This window comes from Balaenoptera ricei, chromosome 12, assembly GCF_028023285.1.
Source record: "Balaenoptera ricei isolate mBalRic1 chromosome 12, mBalRic1.hap2, whole genome shotgun sequence".
Taxonomy (NCBI): Eukaryota; Metazoa; Chordata; class Mammalia; order Artiodactyla; family Balaenopteridae; genus Balaenoptera; species Balaenoptera ricei.
This window is the reverse complement of record NC_082650.1, coordinates 22934257-22958001: the sequence shown is the minus strand read 5'-3', so window position 1 is coordinate 22958001 and position 23745 is coordinate 22934257. Positions and strand designations below refer to the sequence as shown.

Here is a 23745-nt window from a genome sequence, read left to right as displayed (position 1 = left end):
AATCATATAGATATTTCATCTAAACACCAAATAATAAGACACAGTAAGGTGATTGTGTGGAAGTTTCATTTTCCATCCAGATGTTTGGCACTCTGTTGAAATACCATTGGTTTGTATGTTTCTAGTGGACAAGAATGCTATCCAACCATAAAATACATGTGCAAAAAGGAATGAAAAATACCCTTTAAAGATTAATCAAGTGCAGCAATTTTTGCTTCAAGATTCCAGACCCATCTCTCACTTTGCAATGCATTACTTTATGAAAATTTGAGTTAAGACCCTCTCATTTGTCACCACTTTTGCAGTCTTTCTATTAGGACGGGTTTAGATACTAATATGCATTAAATCTTATAATACAGTTCTGAAGAATATGTGCCCAGAAACACTTCCTCTAATGGTGGTTTCAATTGGTACAGAACACAGTTACTGCAACAGAAAACCATGCAAGTAATTTAAATACCAGACATCATGATGCACCAACCAATTAAGCTGTTAAAGCCAAAGAGACTTCTCACATCTTGAACTTTGAAGCAAAAGCTCTCAACAAGTATACTGAGAGGGCAAGATTTTCTCTTTTCTTAGAATACACAGTTGAAATTAAACCCAAGTTTTTTTCAGTCAAAGTATTTATGTCTGAAATAACAACTTCAACTTTATTTCATTTCTCTGTAACCCTTATAGATTTCAAGTTTCTGACATATGACATCCTCCTCTTTGTAAGCAGCTATATATTTTATACTTTTTTGTGTGTTTTCTCTTGGATAATACTGCTCATAACTGAGTTTTATGAACAAATGCTATCATAAGAAAAAATAAATTTATTCATGATGCACTGACTTCTTTTGTTTATTAAATCAAAGAATATAAAAAGTAATCACACATACTTAAAGAGATACAATAATTGCAATCAATAATCTCTGACCAGTCCCTCAGTGAAAATTCACTCACTGAAAAGCACAAGGTTCAAAATAAATCCAAGATTATTTATTCAACTATGTCATTGATTCTGAGATAGAAAAGAAAAAAACACTCGTGTTAGAACTGATTCTAATTTAACTTGCATTAAATTTATTATCCCTTTAAAATAACAGTGAACAGTCATACTAATATATTAAATGGAATTATTAATTCCCCAATTCTGCACATTCCCACAATCTGTATGCTGCCAAATCATAACTCAAAATTTAAAGAAAATTACCATAATATCCTTTATCATGACATCTAATTCTTTAAAGTTTCAAATAATAGAATGAATATCAACTAATAGTAACAGCAAACATGTTAAAATCAGGTGTTTAAAATTCTAACAATCACAATATGGGTTTTTTACTTATAGTATTATTTTTCCGAACAAATACTTCAAGTTGGCATTCATCTAACCCCATCAATATGAAAAACATAACACAGAAGAAACGAATAGCTTCCTTCTTTGAGCCAAAGTCTCAAAATCATAGGCAAATTGTCCTAATATGCACCTTAGAAATCTAAACAGCAGATTCTGATTGAAACAATCACACTAATGCCCTAAATAATTCTGGGATAGGATGGTATGTCATTAAAATGGAATAAATACCACTTTGTAAACTTCAAAAACGTCATTCTTTTCTAACAGAAGAAAAATGCTCTTTATATTTGAAGCTGAGAGGCAGGTGGACTTGAGGGTAGTGAAATTGGTTCATCTGTGACTTTATTGCTAGTTTGATATTTTGAAATATTTCAGAGAGGAAATAAAATATTCCTCAAAAATATTTAGCAGGATTTTAGTTTTAACTGAATAATTATACAATTACCTTAACAGAAAATTGTATATATAGTGATATTTAGATTTTGAATGATTTAAGGAAATATTAATAAAGCAAAGAATATAGTTGTCAGATAATTTAAATAGAAATTTCCCTACTTGACACCAAAACAGTGTTCTAAGAAGACTGTAGAACTTAACTCCAGAACTTTGTGATTTTTGTCTTCATATGTGTAACTTTGCACCCTGAGTTTATTAAGTAATATTTTATTAATTAAAGAGAAGTCAATATGGTATTTTAAATCTGAGGTCAATATAAAAAGAACTAAAAAGCATTAAAAGTGTTCAAACATTTATCTTTATTTTCTATGTCTTGATTTCATTCACTAATAATAAATTCTCCTAAAGAAAATGTATTCTCCTGTACTGTGCAGTGAGGTATGCCAAATCATTCTATTTAAAACATGATACATTTCATTAATATGCTTCTTGGCAAACTGCCTGGAGAGGAGAAACACGTTCTAATTTTTAAATACTCTAGACAGCTTATTATAGCCTAGGCTGAAATACAAAACGAATGCAGGCAGATCAAGTACTTCTGAAATTCAGCATGCACTTTTATATGGCCCTTATTGATTCCAAGAGGTTTATTTGGTTAAACACATAAGCAGAAATAACACTGCTCTTGATAACTGGTTATTTAGGTAAATTTATGTTTTTAAAATAAGTTAGAAGTCTACACTAAGTTCAAATTCCTATTGAATTTTATTAAGTATCTGCAAGATACCACATATTTGTTTGACCAAATTCTTCCTGCTTTGAGGTGGAGAAGTTTTAGCCATTGAAAAAAATGAACTTAGGTGGATGAGTACGTCTAATGGAGAAAGCAGTCATATTAAAATAATTTGTGGGTTTTTTCCTCCTACTTCAGCACTCTCATAATACCATGCTTTTTTATACTCTCCTTTCTTTCGTACATGCACGTAAAGAAACATGCAAAATGGGGAAAAAATGGATCATACTGATGAGGGCTTACACTTCTTGGTTTGAAGAATGCAGCAGAATACCACACACTCAAAGCAAATAGATAATTTCTAAAATTCATAAGAAAATTAGAAATTTTAAGCATAGACTCATGTTTACCATTAAATTTTTGCAACATATGCAAACAACAATTTGAACATTTAAGTGCTTGATTTTCAGATTTGATTATCTACAATGCCAAAATACTTCAAATGATTACAGGTTTCCCATTTCAACTAATTCTGTTAAGTACCACTAAATATTTTGTAAAATACTTTTTAGGTCCCTAAGCGGGTTACATTTATATTATTCTTCTACTATGAGTAATAATGGATAATTATTATCTGTTTATTGCCCAAGAGGAGAATTAGTTCCCAGAAATAAAATCTTGGTTAAATTCTGCTGTACACTACTTCAAGTACAAATTACCCACAACAGATTAAGACTTGGCTTTGTGTATAAGAAAATTTCCTGCTTGAAATTTTGGTAAGACACAACATATGGAAAAAAATAGAGCTCTTAAAGTAACCTGGTAAAATAATTTAGAAAATGAAATGGTGTAAAATGCTGTAACCACAGTATATAAGTAACGTTTCCTCCAATAACCATTAAAGATGCAGTTATAATCAGACTTTCTTTAGCACTCTTATTTTATTCTGTTGTAACATTACAAAAATGGCTTTCTGCACTAAAACTGTGCACCCCTTGCTCACACCTATTTACTCACACCTTGCTCCTTGTTCAAAAAAGTCTAATGAAAACATGCACACATGCTAATTTATTTGAAGTTGAAATGCACATGCATTTCATTTCTCAGAAACTTAATGGAAACAGTGCCTCAGTGTGCAATGAAGACAGTAATAAAATATTAGTAAGTGGAAAATTGTACTTGTTCAAAATCCACTAACTATTTTACACCTCTATAGAATTATAAACATTTAAGATATGTTCTAACAAGCAAATAGTCCAATAAAATATATGTTTTGGTATCAAAAGGTGTTCCATTAATTTTTATTATTTCTCTTCTCCCTTTTTTGTATAACATGCACAAAACGGAGAAAGAAATTCGGGGGCAGAAACTATGTTCTCACGTTGTTATATATGAAATTTATTTCTGTAAAAGTATTCACATGGGTGACCAGAATTTAAGCTATTATCCTTACCCCAGAATGAGAAAGGTAAACTAAGAGAACTATTCTTTTTTGTCCTTTACTGTCAGGGAAGCTCTACATTCCAGGGAGGAAAACTTGCATGCTTATTTCTTCTTCTGGTGAATTATCTGATTTCCAGTCTCCTGACAGTATTGACTATAGATAAATTATACAAATTTAAAGTTAGATAGATGAGAGTTCAACACCAAGCTCTTCCATCCTTTACTTATCTGCTTACTAATCCTCAGTTCCTTCACCCACAGAATGGGAACCAGAATAATGCCTTCCTTATGAGCTGACATGAGGCATTCCTGCAAAGGATATACTACAAGATCTGCCACATAGTAAATGTTTAATAAATTTTATTATTATTTTACTACATGCGGAAAGATGACTTTAAAACATGATGATAAAAACTATATTTCCTGAACATGTACTGTTATGCCAGGCACCATGTGAGTACTTTACATGCATTATCTAACTTGACCCTTACAACATTGTTAACCCATTCCACAGACAAAGCAATTAAGGGAACATTCTCTAGTCCCAAGCATTTCAAATATACTATATTTTTTTTATCTCTTTTGAACTACTTTAGGCTTAAAGAGGAGATTCAGAGAAAAAGACATAGCTCATATCTACATTAAAAATAATAATTTGGTGAGAAATTTCCCTCCATTATGGCAGATATTACCACATTAGACATAGCTTTTTTCCTAATACTTCCATGAATTACAATACTACTAGATGAAATTATATAAATCAATTCATTGATTGTGTTTTTTAAAGATCTATTTCACCCTACATTTTTTAACAGATTTGGAATCTGGAATTTTTGTTCTACTTCTGGCTAATAATCAGTTTGATTTGTTTCCGTTGTATGATTTCAGAGATGATAAATTTGAAGCTTATATCTTCTAACTTCATTCCTTAATAATAATAATAAAAATTTTAAATGTCCAGAAATAAATAGAAATATTTCACAATATACGTACAATAACTATAAATAAGCTAAGTATACATAAGATCTGATCAAGGCCAAAGTTGAAACTCTAATTTTAATATGAACCAAATCTCACATGTGTGAGTATATGTATGTGTGTATAAGGCATGAAGTTTTGTTTGACTTGGAAAATATATGATAAAAGTAAACATTAAATATTTACTTCATCATGTTATATATAGAATGATCATACATCATAGAATATATACTAATATAGTAACTCTCAGGTTTCTATTCCAAAGAAAGGAAATATTTGAAAAAATTGTGCGATTCACAGAACTTCTTGAAAATGAGAAATCATAAAAGTTTAGTGAGTGAATTAAAATTATAACCCAGCTGTAGAATGCAACAGTCAGATTCACAAAAATGTTTGTACAGATAATCCTCAAACTGCTTAATTCATGAAGAGAGCTCTGAGTATTGAGCATGTCTCCAAAGAGCAGGGCTCAACATTAACAGACAATCTGATTTTCAGTATTAATATAAATAGTAACCAGAAAGAAAATTCTAAAATGCAGTCATAATTTGATAATATTGATAACATTATATAATCAGATATGTGGCTATTGTTAAAATTCTTTTTTTAAAAAAAAAGGAAAATTGAAATTTTTGGTGCCATTATTACTCTATTAGTATCATTACAGAAAAACATTTTTAACAAAAAATTTTTAATGTTTCTTAATAAAATAAAAATTTTCTAAGATATTTTATAAATAAATATTTTTTCATTCTTAAAAAATAAATCAGATATCAGAGTATATGTCAATATTATTCTCTTAAACTTTCAATTATTGTATCCTTATAGTTAAGATGTATGTATGTCCTTTTAGTTTCTCATATATATAGCATATGTGAAACTAAATACATATGCAATGTATTGTATATGTATTCATATATACAGTATAATATAGTGTATATTTATATATATAGTGAATATATACTCTATAATATGTATTCCATATATCTGAAACTAAAGGGACATAGGCACATCTTAACTATAAGGTTCTGATAATTTAGAGCTTGAAAGAATAATATTGTTATGTAATCTGATATGCCTGCATCTTGTAGTTTTTCATATATACCTATTTCTACCATCACATTATTAACAAGGAGAATGGTTCTGCATTGACCAAGGATTCTCACCCAGAAACCCATGGTTCTTTAGATTTTAATGGATGAGACTTGAAAGATTTATAAAATACCCAGAGTCAATATAAAATTTGTGTGCGATATTTTACACCTCTCTGATGAGTGGCTCTCCAACTTTCCTAAAGGTTAAGAACAACTATTAGAGATAGGAGAAAGTCAATAGAGAAAGAAAGAAATTGAGAGATGATGGAATAGTGGGTGCATGCACCATAGTATGGTGTCTGGTTTTTAAATTCTACCTCTCCCACATGGCTGTGGAATCCTCTTTAGCTTTCTTCATTTTTTGTTTAATTTTAATAACAATTGATGTTTATTAAAATGGAAAATGTTTTGTTAATTATTTGGATTCCAGATCTTGCAATATTGCAAATAAGAACTAATTAATGTAATATTAAATATTGACAATATATTAATAAATTATAACTTATTCATCAAATTACAGGTGACATGAAAACATTAGGGATTCATGTTTTGTTTAAGTCTTTCCTTCCATGTAATTGTTAGGTGAGTAATATTGGATGAACTAGGATTACTACTAATGTTTGACAAATGGTACTAATGTTACACTGTATAAGTGTGACATATTACTTTGTGTATTTTTTGAAAGACCATCGTAAATATTTTAAATGTTCCTTTATTTAAAATTTTAATCCAAAATTATTCAGAGATGACTGTGATACTATGCAGAGTAAACTTCCCAAGTAGATTTTATATACACTTGTCAGGTGCTATTGCAAAAATGGGTGGTTGAACTCATTAAATGGTTGAACTCAGCAGAATTACGTATATCTCATCACAGCTACACAGAATGACCCAAATATCCAGGGATTTAGCAATGTATACAAAGATGGCCATGCCAATTTCTGAGTCATAGTTTTACAGTTTAGGACATATGATACCTATTTTACATTCAGATCATATTCAGATGATATCTATTTCACTATGCATAATACAAATGTCATCATACATTTTAATCACATACTGAGAAGTTACAGATATAAACTATTTCTATAAATTATGATTAATCATAAAAAGATTTGCTCCACCTTTTGAATTTTCTATTAGTTTATTCAAACAAAGGAGATATATACAGGCACTAGTTATGAATAAAATTCACCAGGAAAATATGACTTGCATTTCAGATATTTGGAGTTTGAATATTATACTCATTGAATCACTGAGTCAATAAAGAAATGTATTTCATGCTCCCGAATAAAACAAATTTAAGATAAATGTGCTAGGTTGGCTCTAGGAACAACTTCAATATTGAAGCAATATTGACTTATACACATAGATCAATACAGATATATTGCTTTTTGAATCACTTTTAATGTGAGTAATACATATATTTTTAATGTCATTTAAAGTCTTGTTCAGTGAAAAATGGTAACTCTGTTTGACTTGCCTTTTCTGAGTCAATCATTAAACTGTTTAATGAATTAGCTGAGATATAGTAAGAAAAAAAAGTTGTTTAGTTTTGCTTTACTCAATAGAGATACGAGAGTAAGTTCTTTTCAGGTAGTGAGTTGAATGGCCAAAATCACAGTGCCATTTCCTGCTTCACATTGTGCCCACTAAGTAATACAGATTTGGTCACCATGTTCTTAGAATTTTTTTTCAGGGATGTCACGCGCACTGCGGAGGAGCTGAGTAGGTAGGTGCTTGATAGGACTTGGTAGTCTCTCGATAGGACTTCCTTCCACAACAGAGCTGGCTATTGAAGTGCCTCCTGAAGCTTTCACTGAGCAGGTAAAGAGCAAATGGATTGACACAAGAACTGCAAAAGCTCAGAACCCGGGCCACTAAGGTGACAATCATGTGGCCTAGAGATGGGTCAATCTCATTATAGTTGAAAGACCTATACATGTAAAGGATGTGATTCGGAAACCAGCAGAAGACAAAGCAACACACAAAGACCAGCACAATTTTGGCCAGGCGTTTCCGTGTTTCCATCTGCAAATATAAGGAAATAGTCCCACTGATTAAAATGAAAACGGAGGCAGACACATTCTAAAACACATCATGGTACAAAAGATGTAAAACTTAGCATGCAAATGCATCCAAAATCACAAAAAGGATTTTCCTAGTCAAAGTAATGATTTTAACAATTTGATGAAGCCTATTTTGGTCACTATACTAATTTCACTTTAAAATATTTGACAGTTTATAAATGGGTATGTCTTCGTGTTAAAACTGTGATCTTGAAAATTTTCTTATTTTTAACTCTTTTTCTTTTGCTTAAAGTCTTATTGTGATCACTATAAATATAAATCATTTGTTTGTATTAAATCCATTGAATTAATAAACCACAGAATATATTCAAGCTTAGAAAATTTTTAAATCAGACTATTTTAAATAAGAAATACTGATTTATTGAAAAAGGGCATGACTTTCTTAAAACCCTTATCCACAAAAAAAAAAAAACCTTGAGATTTAATTTAAACTCCTGACTCTCATAAATCAAAAGAATCTGACGTAACTGTCATTTCTATAAACATTACTATGTTAGGCTGTCTAACCTTAAAATAAAAATAAAAACATTTTCTATCTTTTCATAAAATTCACCTCCTATGTTTACTGTTTTATAAGAAGGTCTTCAGGAATGTGATAAACAGACAAAATTCAAATATGGGACATTAATCTTTTTAAATCTAAAAATCATTTTCTAACATCTAGAGTCCAAAGTTTAGCTCACATTTGTTTAATTTGTTTGAATATTTAAATAAGGCAACATGAAAGTGAAAACATAATTTACCAAGATATTTATAGTAGACAACATATTTTCTGAGCTAAAACTATTGGTGGTTAACTAGAATATACCAGAGAAGTCTGGAAAGGTTTAGGATTGAAACAGATCTGACACTGGGGAGTAAGTAGTAGTGAATGGTGACAGTAAACAAAGGTGCAAGTGAAAAGGAATCTAGTTCAAGAAGCAGAATGTGGTGCTCCAGATGTATCCCAGTGGCATAAATTAGGCAACTTGGCCTTATAAATGAGGTGGATGTGAAATTTACATTACTAAGCACAGTCCTCCCTAGCAGGTGGAGCATAGGTGCAAGAATTTCACAGCAGTCTATACTTGGAGATTCAAATGTATAGGTAGGCTGTTAGCATTAAGATTACTTCTTGGCAGATGTCAAGCCCAGTTACCCAGCCAGAGTTTATAAGTCCCAATAGGGAAATTCATATATACACACACACACAAAAGTCAGAACTAAGGCCACTGAAAAACAAAAAAGTGGAGGTGGGGACGGTCAGAGGAACTCAACTTTAGAAACCAAAGCAAAAACTCAGATACCCAAACTGAGTTACAAATTGGATCACAGAGCTCTGAATAAAAGGATTGTATATAAAGGGAAAAGTACAGTGAGCCTGTGACCCAGACATTTTTGCTTCAATGATGCCAGGTATTGAGGTAATAAATATATTACTTTTTCTAATAATTACTTTAATGACTGGTTATTTTTTAAGCCTTTAAAGCAGATGTGGATCACTGATGTTTATGGACATCAATAGATAGAGGTCACCATCTGCACAGAAAAACCTTAACCAGATTTAGTGCCCAAAGCCCCAGCCTGTGCCTCCATCTACAGCCCATCAAATTTTAATCATCTGTGATTCAACTAATTTTCATTCAAACTGGGGAGCAGTCACCCATGACCTCCCCGTACCTACAGAACCCTTTGGAAGAAGTTCCTCACTAGGAGTGCACAAATGTACAACTTGAAACTGTCCCATAACTGCAGTATTTCCATCTTTTTGTAGATTAACGCAACTGGTTTTACCTTACATTAGTACTATGTATTCTTTAGAGAAGAAAAAGTACGTAAGGTGCAGGTCGTAGTTTTAAAATTAGTATATAATATTTATTTATCGGAAAAGCTATAAAGTTGAATTAGTCCAAGTCCTACTTCAGCACCAGCCCACCTCTGATCACTCTCACTATTGCTCTGCTGCCCTCTGTTCCCAGGCTCTCATTTTGGCATCTTAGCCAAACCTCATCCCCAGACCCCAGCAGTGTCCTACAGTCCTTTCCTGATGCATCCTTCCCCCAGACTTTCTGTCATCTTCAGTGAGCTAATGGGAGAAGAAAAAATAATTGAATAAATATATACTTACAATGTGAAATTCTTTTCTGGTTTGTTATGTGTTTCTTTGCATAAACATTTGCACATAAAGAAAAGCCACCAGAGACATTAATTTCAAATGAGCCTAGGCCCAGATGTCAGATAAGCTGGACCTCAGTGGGCTTTTAGAGCTAACACATGGCCACATTTTAGAGAACCCCCAACATCCCTTCTAGTTCAGGCTAGTGCGTGTCCCAGTGCCCTTCTGACTGTTCTAATCATTCCTGATATTGAAAGCCCATGAAATAGAACTCAAAATAGCACTTACTGCTTCTGACCAGCTTGCCCCCAACACACACACCTACTGATCTTACCTGTTTTTTGGTATGTTCATTGTATTCTCCCGGAAGATTATGCGCACTTTTAATTAAGGTCCTCGCAATATGATAATAATAAATGCTAATAATAACAAGTGGTATAAGGAAGTAGACCAAGAAGATGAGCACTGAATGAATCTTTGGATGTAATTCGTCAGTCTGGGGGTAGGGTATACACGCCGTGAAGCTGCCGTTATCCAAGCCACCGATGTGCGCCACTTGGGAAAACACGGCTTCTGGAACAGCCAACAGCACCGAGACCACCCAGATACCCACGGCCTTTACACAGGTCCACAGCACCGCCCCTGATGTCTGGATATCCATGGGGTTTACAATGGCTCTGTACCTGGGCAGATAATACATTTCAAATTACTCTCTTAAGAAAGAAAAATTAAAAAGAGAAAGGAAAAGAGAGAGAGAGATCTTACTAAAAAAGAGGTGCCAACACCCCTTTATCCCCAGGCCGTTACGTAGTGTGTGGAATAACTAAGATCCTTGGTGTCTCTCTGTCTACAAGTCATTCCACTGCTCATTAGCACAGAAGACATGAAGAGAAAAGCAAATATTTTAAATTGTCATTTCCCAAATTGCAGTAATTTGCTTACCTCCTTCACAAGTATTTTCTAAATCTACACGTACTACAAGTATCATTGTATATTGAATATTTTTATTTAAATACTTTTATTTCCAAAAATCTGTTACTACTGAAATTGCTATAATATGCAATAACCATAAAATATAAAATGTTCACAAAATAGTATTATTAAAATTTACCTGGATACTCTTCTAGAGCTTCTGAGGTTGGGTCTCCTACTTTTTTTTTCCTAAGGACATTAAGAAATCTTAGAGACTAATCCAGACTGGGATTTTCTCCCTAATTCAGTCATAAGGACAAAAAGAACTGAAAATGGAATAACATTCTGTCTTTACAGTTCAAATTTCTTTAATGTCAAGACCTCATGCAGTCTTCTCTCCTCCCACCTAACACCATCATAGTGGTAAATGAACCACACTCCAGGACACAATGGCTTAAACAATCCAAGCCTCTACACCTCATTCAATTACACATGACTATTAAGCAAGGTAATAAATATACAAACCGAGCAAAATTCTATGTAAACCTCAAATTACTTATATCTGTCTTTAAATGTGTTTCAGTTTACAGTATACCTAGGAGGTTAACAAGATACAGCAGAAAGTGATTTTAGTCAGAGAAGTCTGCACTGTTATCTCATCTCTGATATCCTTTGGAAAATCACTTAAGATCTTTTTCTTCATCTGTAAGGTGGGGATAAAAACACCACCCTCAAAGTTTTGTGATTAGAAAAACTGTATAGAACACCTATTACAATGCCTGGCACCTAGCAGATATTAGCCATGCCATGACCCTGTACCTTCTCCTTATTTACATTTGAATTAGTCTGATATTCTAAAAATTCAGAATATTTCAAGCTACATAACAAGCAGATAAAGTCTCCTTCTGAGGTTCTGTAAAGATGCGTCTCATTGCCCACGGGAGAGGAGCAGCCCCCAGCTTCAATACTTTTCCGAGGGGAGCCTCTCTTTCTCCTTCTTGACTTGCACCAAGTGTCATTCCCAGACCCTCAACAGGAGAAAGGTAGTTCACATTTTCATCTACAGGGTCTTCCCAAGAAACATATAGAAATTAAAGCAAAGCAAGAGCAAGCGGCTTCCACCCCAAATTAAATAAAGTTGCAAGCATACTGCATTTTACCCAGACTTTGCACATGGCAGAACTCAACAGGCATGAGTTCCTTTCTCCTATTCTGCTTAATTGCATGTATTTAAGAAGCTGAATGAATTACAATCAGTAACTAGAATGAGCTATTTTTTCTGCTTTTCTAAACTTTTTATCAGATGAATAAATTCAAAAAGGTTGGTTTGTTTTTAAATCAGAGAGCACTGAGAGTCCTAAAAAGAAAAGTAGAAGTCTCTCGTTCCATCTCAGGTCTCACTCCTGAGTTAAAACAAATTTCAAATCATTACTTCCTTATGTCTAAGAAATGTACTTCTGCCATTGTCTCTTGAATTAAATATTATAGACATTAGCTCTTGACATCCAATTATGGTAATTGAAGATTATTTTCTCTTATACTACCTTCATTCCCTTCATTCCTGACTTCCTGATTTAGTAAGATATATTAAATATTTACAAAATAGCCAATACAATATTACTATGGCTAAACAAATATTGCTAACTGCAGAGTTAAGTAGTATATTATGATGATGTTTTCTTTCTTATACACATCTCTGACTTTCCCAGAGTTGCTACTTGGTCATTTTTTTCATTTGCATGATTTTCCAAGTACCTGAATTTATTTTTTCTCTAAATTTTCTTTTTACCATCTTCATGAATAATTGGAGCCCTGGTGCTTGAATCTCAGTACTATTTCTTTCTTAGTTTTTCACTTTATCAATCTCATCGTCACCTTTTCTTGGTTTTACTTTCTGAGGTATTTTATTAGCTTTAACTTCCATTCTTCATTCTGAATTTTTATTTCTGCTATCATATTTATAATTCCTAGAAGTTCTTTCTAGTTTTCAAGTCATTTCTTTGCATAGACCTTATTCTTACATTAGGGATGTATATTCTTGTTATGTACCTATGGAACTAAGACAAAAAGGTGTTTAATTTCCTTCTCTTTCTAGAATAGTTCCAAGATTTTTTTATTTCTTTGATCTCTTTATGCTAGAATCTTGCCTCAAAAGTTATATATTTGCTGCCTTCCAATTCATATTTAAGACCAAATTACCAAAATCTAACTATAAATTCTTTTGTATGTGGAAGAGGAAGGGAAAGAACAGAGAGATCTGGGGGACTGTTGATCACCACAAATTGGTTGACTAGCCTTCCTTGTTAGTCAGAATCAACAAAGAATATTCTGAACTTTCCTTCATGGATTTAAAAAGGAGGAGAAAAACGTCACTCCCTACCCTCACTCTCACCCCACGTTGAAGCATATGCTATTGCAGAAGCACTACAACTACAAAGGATGTTGGGGAAACTTCAGATAGGAATGGAAGTTATAACTCTCTCATTCTGATAAGATTGCCAAAGTAGAGCTAGCAACAGATCCAGAATTCTTGGTTTAGAAGTAAGAAGCCTAGTGGGAGCACAGGACATGAATAGAGAAGGCCTTTCAACAGGAATGATTCTTAGCCACCCCCTGCAAGAAAGGGAAAATGGACCTCATGGATCTTCCCCTAAATAACATACATGTGGCTGATAGGGGTGGACTACAAATTCTATAAGGCCAGAAATCGTAGTTTAAAACAACAGATTACTGAAGTGTCATTGTTAGTACTAAAACATAGCTTCAAATTGTCAGAGAATAGGTTATACACCAATCAATGTTTTATTTGCATCTTTAAAAGGATAAGAAGCAAAATGTAAAACAGTACAATTCAAATTAACATGAACATGTTTAGTCATGCTTCCTTCAAATATTCGTGAAAAAATTAAGGATGAAACAGTCCCTCAGTGTAAAAACTATCTCATTGAATTTAGTAGTGTTAATAGGTAGGTTTAAAAAGCTGGAACTTTTCTTTCAGATAGTATTGGAAAGATATCCCTAACTGAAAACTAGACAATAGCCAACAAAAAGACTTATAAAGAGAGCATAATCATGATTCACATATTAAATATCAATAAATAGATATGCTTCTTCATTAATTGCTGTTTTAAATCTTGCTTATCATATCTGTGTACAGTCTAAATTTAATGTGAAGAGATAATTAAATTGAACCATATCACAAAATATATAATGAAAATTAGATCATTTTTAGCTCATACAAATTCATTGCAATATCTCAAAATCCCCATTGACACATCTCTGCAAACCTTTCTAGTTACACTACCCATCCTTTTTTATTTCTTTTTCAGAATTTTATCTATCAGAGACCAACAAGGAGTCTAAATGTGAACAATCTGACCAACAGAAGCAGAGAAGGGTATTGTGGAAGCAAGAGAGAGAGAAAATTTCAAAAAAGAAGTGTAGACCTCTGTGTCCAATACTCTAAAAGTAAAGAGAAAACTCCTTGAAACCAGATCCTGTGTCTTGTTCGCTGTTGTATCTAAAGAACATAACACAATCCCTGACCCACAGTAGGTTCTGAATGAATGTTTGTTGAACTAATAAGGAAATGTGGTCTAAGCAACAAGGAGATCACGTATTATGAGCAGTTTTGGTAAGAGAATGGAGGTAGTTGCATAATAGGTCGAGGTGAGAATGGAAGTGGAAGATGAAGACGCAGTCTAGTCTAGTGGTATCCAAGCTGGATCAATCTTCAGAATCACCCAGAGAACTGACAAAAGACAGAGAGTATTAGGTTTCTCCCTAGATTTACTGGTGCAGAGTCTCTAGGATGTAAAATGTGAGATTCTGCATTTTGTAAGGTTTTCAAGGGATTCTGAACATAAGCCAGGTTTAGAAACCACCTTTTGAGACTGACTTCCGCAGTGAGCATCTTTCCACAACGTGAGGTTTTCTAGTGCAATGGGTGGAGAGTAACCGGAATCCAGCAGAAGTTTGGTGTTTGAAGATTCAGTTGCCTACCCTTTACAGTATGTCACATCATGTTTCTGTTTTTTAATTTTTATTGGAGTATAGTTGCTTTACAATGTAGTGTTAGTTTCTGCTGTACATGTCACATCATGTTTTAAGAGTATTGATACCCACAGTTTAAAAATGTTTTCACATAACTTGTTTCATTTGATAAAATAATCCTGTGCAGTAAAACTGATTAGTGTATCCATTTTACAGAAAAACTCAATGAGACTAAGGGATTAAATAATGTTCAAATGTTTTAAGAGTATTAATCCACAGCAAAACTTATTCTGAATGAAATTACTAAAATTTTAATTTAAAAATATGTTTTTTCTTACAATAAAATGTCTAATACTGTAAATAACCATTTAAAATTAATGTAAAATGTGGGATGTCACTTTGGAAAAGCTGAAAAATACTGGATCCAATTACAGAAGGGTCAGAAATTTTATTTGTTCTTTCTTCAAAAAAAATCACTTTGTTTTTAACCCATTAAAATGTATGACTTAAATGACACGAATGTTTAATAAGAAGAATGACAATGACAAGTCATGTTGATGAAGGCAACATGTTGGAACTAGCCAGTCTACGATTAAAAGAATTGAAGGAAGACTATAGAAGGCAGAGAGATCATCTTTATAATTTTACAATAAGGTCATTTTGCTTTCCACTTCAATGCCTGTTTCCTGATAATTAACTGCATGTGTGAGTAAATATTGATTTGAATTAATGAGCCATTTGTCATCTGACACATAGGTAATACAGTAGAAGTAGTTACACAGCAACCCACAGTTTTAAAATGCTTTCATATGAATTGTTTCATTTGATAAAATAATTCTGTGCAGTACAACTGATTAGTGTACCCATTTTGCAGAAAAACTCATCAAAACTAAGGGATTAAATGATGTTCAAATGATCACAGAGCCAGTAAGCAGATGACTCAGGATTCACACCTACATCTTGTGGCTACAGATTCTATATTGTTTTCAACGATAGCACATTGCAGAGAATATGAAGAATCAAAGCAGCTGAAGAATCAAATGCTTTATCTAATCTATCTATTTTTAGACATTTGACCTCCTTGTCCTTTTAAAGTCAATAGTATTTTTAACAGGAAAGACGTTTTTACGGTGGACAAACTAAGCCTCAACAGTGTTAGCAAATAACATTTCATATTTTTTTAAGTTATCTCTAAAAACTGAATTTTCACAGAATCTATATAAATGTCTATAATCAACTCTAGGTTGTCCTTTCATAATCCAAAACTGATTCCTAATGAGATGTTTTATGTTTGGTTCTCTCTGAAAATGTGGTCCTTTTCCAAAAATTAATTTGAATTAAATCACAATCATTAAAGTTTTAATTTTCAAAAGAGTTCCCCCAAATCTCCACAAATAATAAAGTAGAGAAGAAGGTCTACATTGGAAGTTGAAAAAATATTCTTAATGAAAATCTCCATAAGAAAAAATAAAAACTTAATGACAAATAGATGAATCAAGGGAAGTGTTAGGATGAAGTAAAAGTTTGGTGTTTATTTTTGCTCCCCATGAAGACCTATGAATAACTGAAAATAGAAGCTACTGCCCAGAACCTTAATAAATCAGTAGTTTTCATGAGGAGTAGGCTATGGCTCTAATGACATTTAATATTTTGTATCAATAATTAAAACAATGAGTTAAGAAACAGCTCATTAAGTTTGAAGCCAGCAATATTAAGCCGGGTCATCACTTTAGAGCATGGATTGAAACTGAAAATAACCTTGGTCAAATGGAAATAAATAAGGACAAAAGAACAGAAAATAACAGCAAGCAATAAAAAAGGGAAATTTAATGAAGACTTGTGTCCTTTTGTGTAGAAAATAAATGAATTTTCCAAATGCCAGATTGTCAGTACATTTGGGATGTAGGTGGGGTTCTCCAAAGAGCTGAAAATAATCTAAGGGTTACATAAAATATTGTTTAAACCTATACATTGATTCAAAAGTAAAAATAATAATGCACTGAAAATATACAAGTATAGCATATTACTATTTATCTTGTGCTAAATATTGGATAAACTCTTTCCAGAAGAAAATCTTCTACACTTCATATCAGCATCAATTTTTCCAAAAATGAAATTAATAAAGAAATAAGGACTAACTAAAAACTTTTAACTAAGAACTTGTTAAGAGTGAGCAAATAAAAAATGCAATTAAAATTATTAAAGGCCTTGGAAATTGGTCAAACCCTCCTGAGCAATCAGTAATTGGAAGGACCAGAGTAAACTGTTATTTTGGGTTTTGAAATACGCAAATGGGAACTGTACTGCTTGTGACAACTAACAATAAGGAAAGTGTTGAACTTCACTCTCTGACCTCATGGCTCAGCCAGAACAAATGTCACTATTTAAATGCATCGCTACAGGCAAAAGACTGAAAGGTATATCTTAGAAGGGCCTTGTTTCCACAGAGAAGTAGGCAAATAGAACCAGCATAAATGGTTAAATGAGAGACTTGTCTGAGATGTGGTCACGTGGAACAGTGCGACGGGCAGAGCAGTGATGCAATGCACTGAGCGGCCCCACCAGTTACTAGTGTCCCTTCTCTTCTTTGGGTCTCTCTCTGCTCAGTATTCAAGGAGACAATAGGATCCTATCTTAGGTCCCTCACCTCTGCAGTTAAAGACATTATTCTTATTTTGCAAATGGGGAAAATGTTGCCTTATGGGCATGAGTTTTGTGCTGTTTTATCATTTTTTTCCAACTAGAACATTTGGACATAACAGATGCAGGACTAGCACCGAGATGCCATAACCCCCAACCTGGTGTGTTCCTTCCTTATTTATAGTGTGTCCCAAAGGTTTCAGATTGAGCTGGATAAATAATCTTCAGAAACTGTAAAGTAATATATAAATTATGGCAATAGTGGGAATATTGTGAGAATTATACAGCATCTCTCCCACTCAATATGTGAGATTCCTTCTACGGAGAAAGGAAAGGGAAATAATCTAGAAGTACTTGAGACTAATGAGGAAAAGAAATCTGATTTATTGAAGATTTATTCAGTTTATTTTTCAAATTAAAAACTAGTACATTGTGCAGATAATTCATCCTGTCTCTATGGTTATGTAAAAATAACAACTGAGCACTTGTTATGCAAAACAAATTTTCCTTTTCGAATTGGCAGCTAGGAAGCTCTCAGACAAATGGATGGGTCAAATTTTGTCAAAGTGTGGGTCACCTTATATTTTTCACCTTTTATTTTCCCTGTATCTGGTTTTCCTCCCTTTTTTTTATTCCTATTGTATGTTGTTTGTATCTTTATTTTTAAACTGCCTTAAATTCTTTTGGAACAAGTTGAAAATAAATAAGTCACCATTCTGTTAACATGGGTTATCTGTAGGGTGAGTGCAAGTGATCTTCTTGGGTATGTATGGTCAATCAGAACTCTCCCCAAAAGAGCTTAGAAGCACACTCTGAGCACCAATCTCAGAATCCACTGAGAGGCAAGGCCTTCTCAGGGTACTGTCCAGGGCTATGGACCAAAGCAGAAAGCATCTCCAATCACGGCCAGGTGGTTAATCAGATCTGAGCTTCAGTCAGGAGTTTTGGTGAGAAACCAGCAAACAGATAACGGCACTCCCTCTCACCACTGGACAGAGACTGATGAAAAAACTTCATAAGTGCTAGGGAATGTTAGACCTAGGGCCCACATTTGATATGTTTCAATACTTTAATAAATAATTATACCAAAGAAAACTGTTTGCATAGGTATAATATCCAAATAATGTTAACAATTCAAGGTTCACAGTTAAGGGAACTAGCTCAGTTGTGGAATTAAATAAGATTATCCTAACTAGCAAACAAAAGCTTGAAATTATAAATACATGAGCACATTAGATTTGGTGCACTATTATTTTTGCATTTAATCCAACATTGGCTGTTTAGTATCAGAAAAACAACATAACCTGGTACATTAAATTAATATTAATTTCATTTTCATTGTCTTACAGATTTTTATAATTTAACTTAGAAATTCATTTTAGTTAACAGTTTTATAAAAAGCAAAATAAGAAGTTGATACCTAGTTTTACCTTTGTAAATATATAAAATTAAAAGTTTATAATTTAGCTCTAGGAATCTGTGAAAATTTTTTCCTGTAAAGGAAAAAGGAGAAATTCTTAAAAGTTCCTTGCATTTTAATTACGGGTTTTTAGACACCAAAAGGTCTTCAAGAATCAAAGAAATAATATTCTAAGTTTGGAAATACAGCTATTATAATAGATAATGAAGGAGATATGAAAATGGCAACAATAAGAAAAGTAGGGCTTATAAGGACCCTCCTACACGGTATCACAGCACACATGTCCCAACAGTAGGGGGTGGGAATGTGTGTGTGTAAGTGTGTGTGTGTATGTGTGTGTGCGAAAAACTGTTAGAAACATGATACAACAGAGAATATGCAAATACTTTTAGGCAGCTATTTAATGTTAGCAAGAAAAAGAAGTATATTTTCAAAATAGTAATAAAAAATTCACCAAGATAAAAGTAAAAATTAACTTAGAGCACCACTATCACCATTTCAGATCATTCACTGTCTCTCCTCCTCCCATTCTCGTTATGATAAGCCTCTGAGGCACATCTACAGGGGACACAAATGATCTTTCCTAAGGATGTATCAGCTGAAGCTCCTCAAAAAAGTATGGAATGTCAAGAATTAATAATCACAATTACCAAAAAGTGTCACCTGTACCACCCTTTGGCCATATCAAACAAGGTGATTCAAACCTCAAGATAGATTCACAAATATTGTGTTTGTTTCAAGTCTCTACTGTCCAGTAGTGCTGTCATCAATCATATGTAACATTTAAGTCTCCACTTCACATTGTGATATGCTTTCCAAAATCTAATTATCTTCCTGTTTCTTTCTCTACATTATTGTAATTCTGTCTCTAAACTCTCTACCTTTATTTTCTTAGGCAAAGATATTTAAGCCATCACATGAAGATAGGATATTTGGTTTAACAAACAATTGAATTTGTTGTTTAAAAACTCTAATAGGAAGTTTTTGTGGGTCTTTGCTTTTACTTTTCCATTGCTACAACTACTTTATTTTAAATTCAAGGTGTTTCTTTTATTTGCAGCTGCATTTTACAAGATTCTTTCATCCTATTGAATCTAATGAATCAGCTTTTGCAATCATTTTTCTGTTTTTACTCTGGGGTGCTTTGTTTTAAACTTAACTTTTCAGTCTGCCATTAAATAAGAAAAGCCATCAGGAATTTCTTATACCTGGGAAAGTAATAATGCGGCTTAATGGTACAGAGTCCAGGTTTTGAATTGGGTTCAGATGATGTCTCCATCACTGTGAGATCATGAAAATGTTGCTTAATTTCAAGCCTTAGTTTTCTTCACTTTAAAATGGTAATAATTATAGTGCTTGTTTCATAGTGTTGTGAGGATAAAAAACTCACACAAAAGAACTTAGCACAGTACTAAGTGCAATTAGTCTTATACTTGTTTCCAAATCCACAAGAAATCAAAACGTTTAGTGAGATGAAGTGTGAGATTAAGCACTAATCAACACTTGATTACTATGTTCTAGAAGAAAAATAGAAGTGTAGACAACATATAACAAAACATTTCCAAACAATTTTAAGTGAATATTGGAATGTAATGTGTAATTTCATCACTAGTAATTCCAGTTCCTTGATTTAAATTTCCAAAATGCACACTGAGAGGCAAGAGTAGGCTCTGGACCAAGTGGAAGACACAACCCACCTTTCTTTATCATTGTTATTAAAGTATCCGTGCTGTGTTTATGAAGTACGTGATACACATAAACTGAAAAAGTCAGTAAATATATAAATAGCAGTTTATCTGACCTTGGTAAGAGCCAATTTACCAATCTCCATGAAAATAGATTGAGAAAAGTAGTATGAAGTAAACTCAAGCCCTGGGTCTCGCTACAAATATCACCTTTAAAAATCAAAGCATAATGAGAATAATTTTAACTATTATAGTGATAGCTCTTCAATAAGTTTTATTCTAATCATTAAATAGAATTTTTTTAACTTTCTAATTAAAATGGGCCCCATAAAGAAGGGCAACTAAACTAAAAAGTCACATTTTAATTATGGAATACAAAAAAACTTTTTAAAAGATAATAGAAATTGTGTCATAGAAACAAAATGAGGTGCATAACTTACCCAAAGTCACCCGTTTTTGTAGGACTGTGGTTTTAGAAAGAATATTACAGGAACTAAAAAGTCAATAGTATTCAGTTTAAAAAGACAATTTGCTCTCGACTCCATTCCATTGCCTTTCCTTCAAGGAAGATTAACTCCTCAATGCCAAAGTGAAGTAAGGGTATTATTGCAAATACCAGGAAATTTAGATGGACTCATTTTTCATTAATAATTTAATATGTAAATTAAAGAGGAGGGCCATGAATACCATCTTAATCATCCAAGTTAAATTGTTTAAATCGCTTAAGCCAACACTGCACCGCTAAAGGAATTAGACCAGGACTCCATACAATAATGCCTAATTATACATTTCCCCCCACCCCCATCCAGACATCTCGTCTGCTGAAATGCCCAAAATCATGATTATAGACAGCCTGGGATAGTGGCACTGGATCAAGAGTCAGCAGGACTGGATTCTCCTCTCAGCTCTGCCAGGGGAACTTACATTCCCTGGGCTTCAATATCCTCACCTGAAAAATAACACATTTGAACTAGTTGATCTACAAGGTAGAATAATAGATATTTCCCACCCTTATAATATGTGGAAAGCAGACTTGATATCAAAGATGTATTTTTACAGCAATGTTTTAATGCTAAAATTTAGTACCTACCTGTTTGTGGAAAAAAAATATATATATATATCACTTGACTTGAGGTATTAAAACAAGAAGAATGTATAAAGTCATGTCTGAAGAACATGTACTAGTCTAGTTGTTTTTGCTTCAAATAAATAGCAGAATTTAGTTAGTAAGTGTAAATGATGTTTCTCCTTATTTGAAAAAAAAATCAAAATCAAACATTTCCCTAATATTAAGACAGACAGTCTTACCTATCAGGTTATTAAACTACCAAATAAGGAAAAGTGCACCTCTAAGCTTTTAGGGACATACAAAAAGCTTCTACAAGATTGTTGCACATTCATTCTATAGCTTTTCTGTGAAATGGATAATAAAGATTCCTAGAGTGTGTGGAGGGCAGGGGAAGGCTAGGCTATGCAATTTTAAAACTACTTTTAAACTAATGCAATTTTAACTATTTTTAAAATAATGATATTCTTATATATTTTTCAAGCGTCACATCAGTCAAGTTTAACTCCTTTTACTCTAATTCCCAGATACAGTCTCTCTCTTCTCCCTTCCTCCTCCCAGCCCTTCCTTTCTCCCTCCTCTCCCCAGGTACACTCCCTGCCCCTCTCTACTGCTTTTCTAGGCCACCCACCGTTACCTATGCCCTTACCTGTCGGCGCTGAGGGCAGTGAGAGTGAACACGGACACCCCCACGGAGGTGAGCTGGATCACCGGGATGAGTTTGCAGCCCACCTTCCCGAACATCCACTCGTCAAAGAAGTAGCGGGAAGCATCCACAGGGACGCAGGTGAGCAGCAGCAGCGCGTCCCCAGCGGCCAGGTTAGAGATGAAGATGTTGGGGACGCTCCTCATGGCGCTGTTGGTGATGAAGATCCTCACCAGCATGATGTTGCCCAGCAAGCCCACTGTGGTGATGAGCAGGTAGAGGGACGGGATCACGCAGCGGATCACGAACTCCGCAGTGGTCCCGTCCGGGGCGGGTAGGAAATCCCTTTCGGAGACCTCTGCGACGAAACCGCTCTGATTCACGCCCGCGGTCCAGGAGAGGTTGGAAAGAGACTCGGGGGGCATGGTCTCTTTCCCAGGAGAGTCCGCTGGAGTTTTCATGCACCCAGGTGCCCTGAAAAGTGCAACGCACTCTTGGGCTCAATGGATTTCCCTCTTGCCAAGTTCACCTCCCGCGGGGATCGCGTCACACACCGCCTTGTCCCGAAGAGGACGGGGCCGGGTGAGAAGGCTGTCCGCAGGCTCCAGCCCTTCACCTTTAGAAGGGGCACGCACATTGGCTCCTGCTGGCTCCGAATTTAAAAAAAAAAAAAAAGAAGTTGAGTCTTTGTTCCAGTCCTCAATGGTTTGTTCTCGCTTATAGATAGCGGAGAACAGCCTTTCTGTGAACAAAGGTTTATCCCTCTGGAATTAATTAAAATACCTGCCAGACCTTTCTCGGGGAGGGGAGGACGTCATCCTGTCGCTGTCCAGCGAACCGCCGCTGAAACGCTAGGAACTAGCTTGGGGCGGCTGGCACTTTGCTGGTCCCACAGCTTTGCTCTTGTTTCTGCAGTTCCTGCTGTATTGTGTGGGATTGGAGGGGCTCTGAGTCCTCTCTCGCACACTGCCTCCCTATATAGATCTATTCTTACCCGCCTCCGAGTAGGAGGCGCCCCAGACAGAAGTCTGTGAACCTCTGAAGATTTGGGGGCTGAGCTGGTGTGTCCCTGAGGCTCTCGCACTGAAGTTAGGAAAGAAAAGGAGTGACAAAAGAGGAAGTAAATGAATGGAATTCCCTCCCTACTTTTCTTCCTTGATCCACTTTTCTCACCCCAAGTATAGAAACTTTCCTACTGCTAGCATATTA

General features: G+C 34.2%; 1 protein-coding gene across 1 annotated transcript; it reads right to left on the bottom strand.

Annotated features, from left to right (window-relative positions):
- Positions 1–7607: 7607 nt before the first annotated feature.
- Positions 7608–22961, bottom strand: NMBR (neuromedin B receptor). Its single transcript, XM_059941907.1, is given in 4 exon segments — positions 7608–7742; positions 7745–8020; positions 10509–10857; positions 22540–22961. Coding segments are annotated over 4 exon segments (1182 nt in total).
- Between the last annotated feature and the right edge of the window lie 784 nt (positions 22962–23745).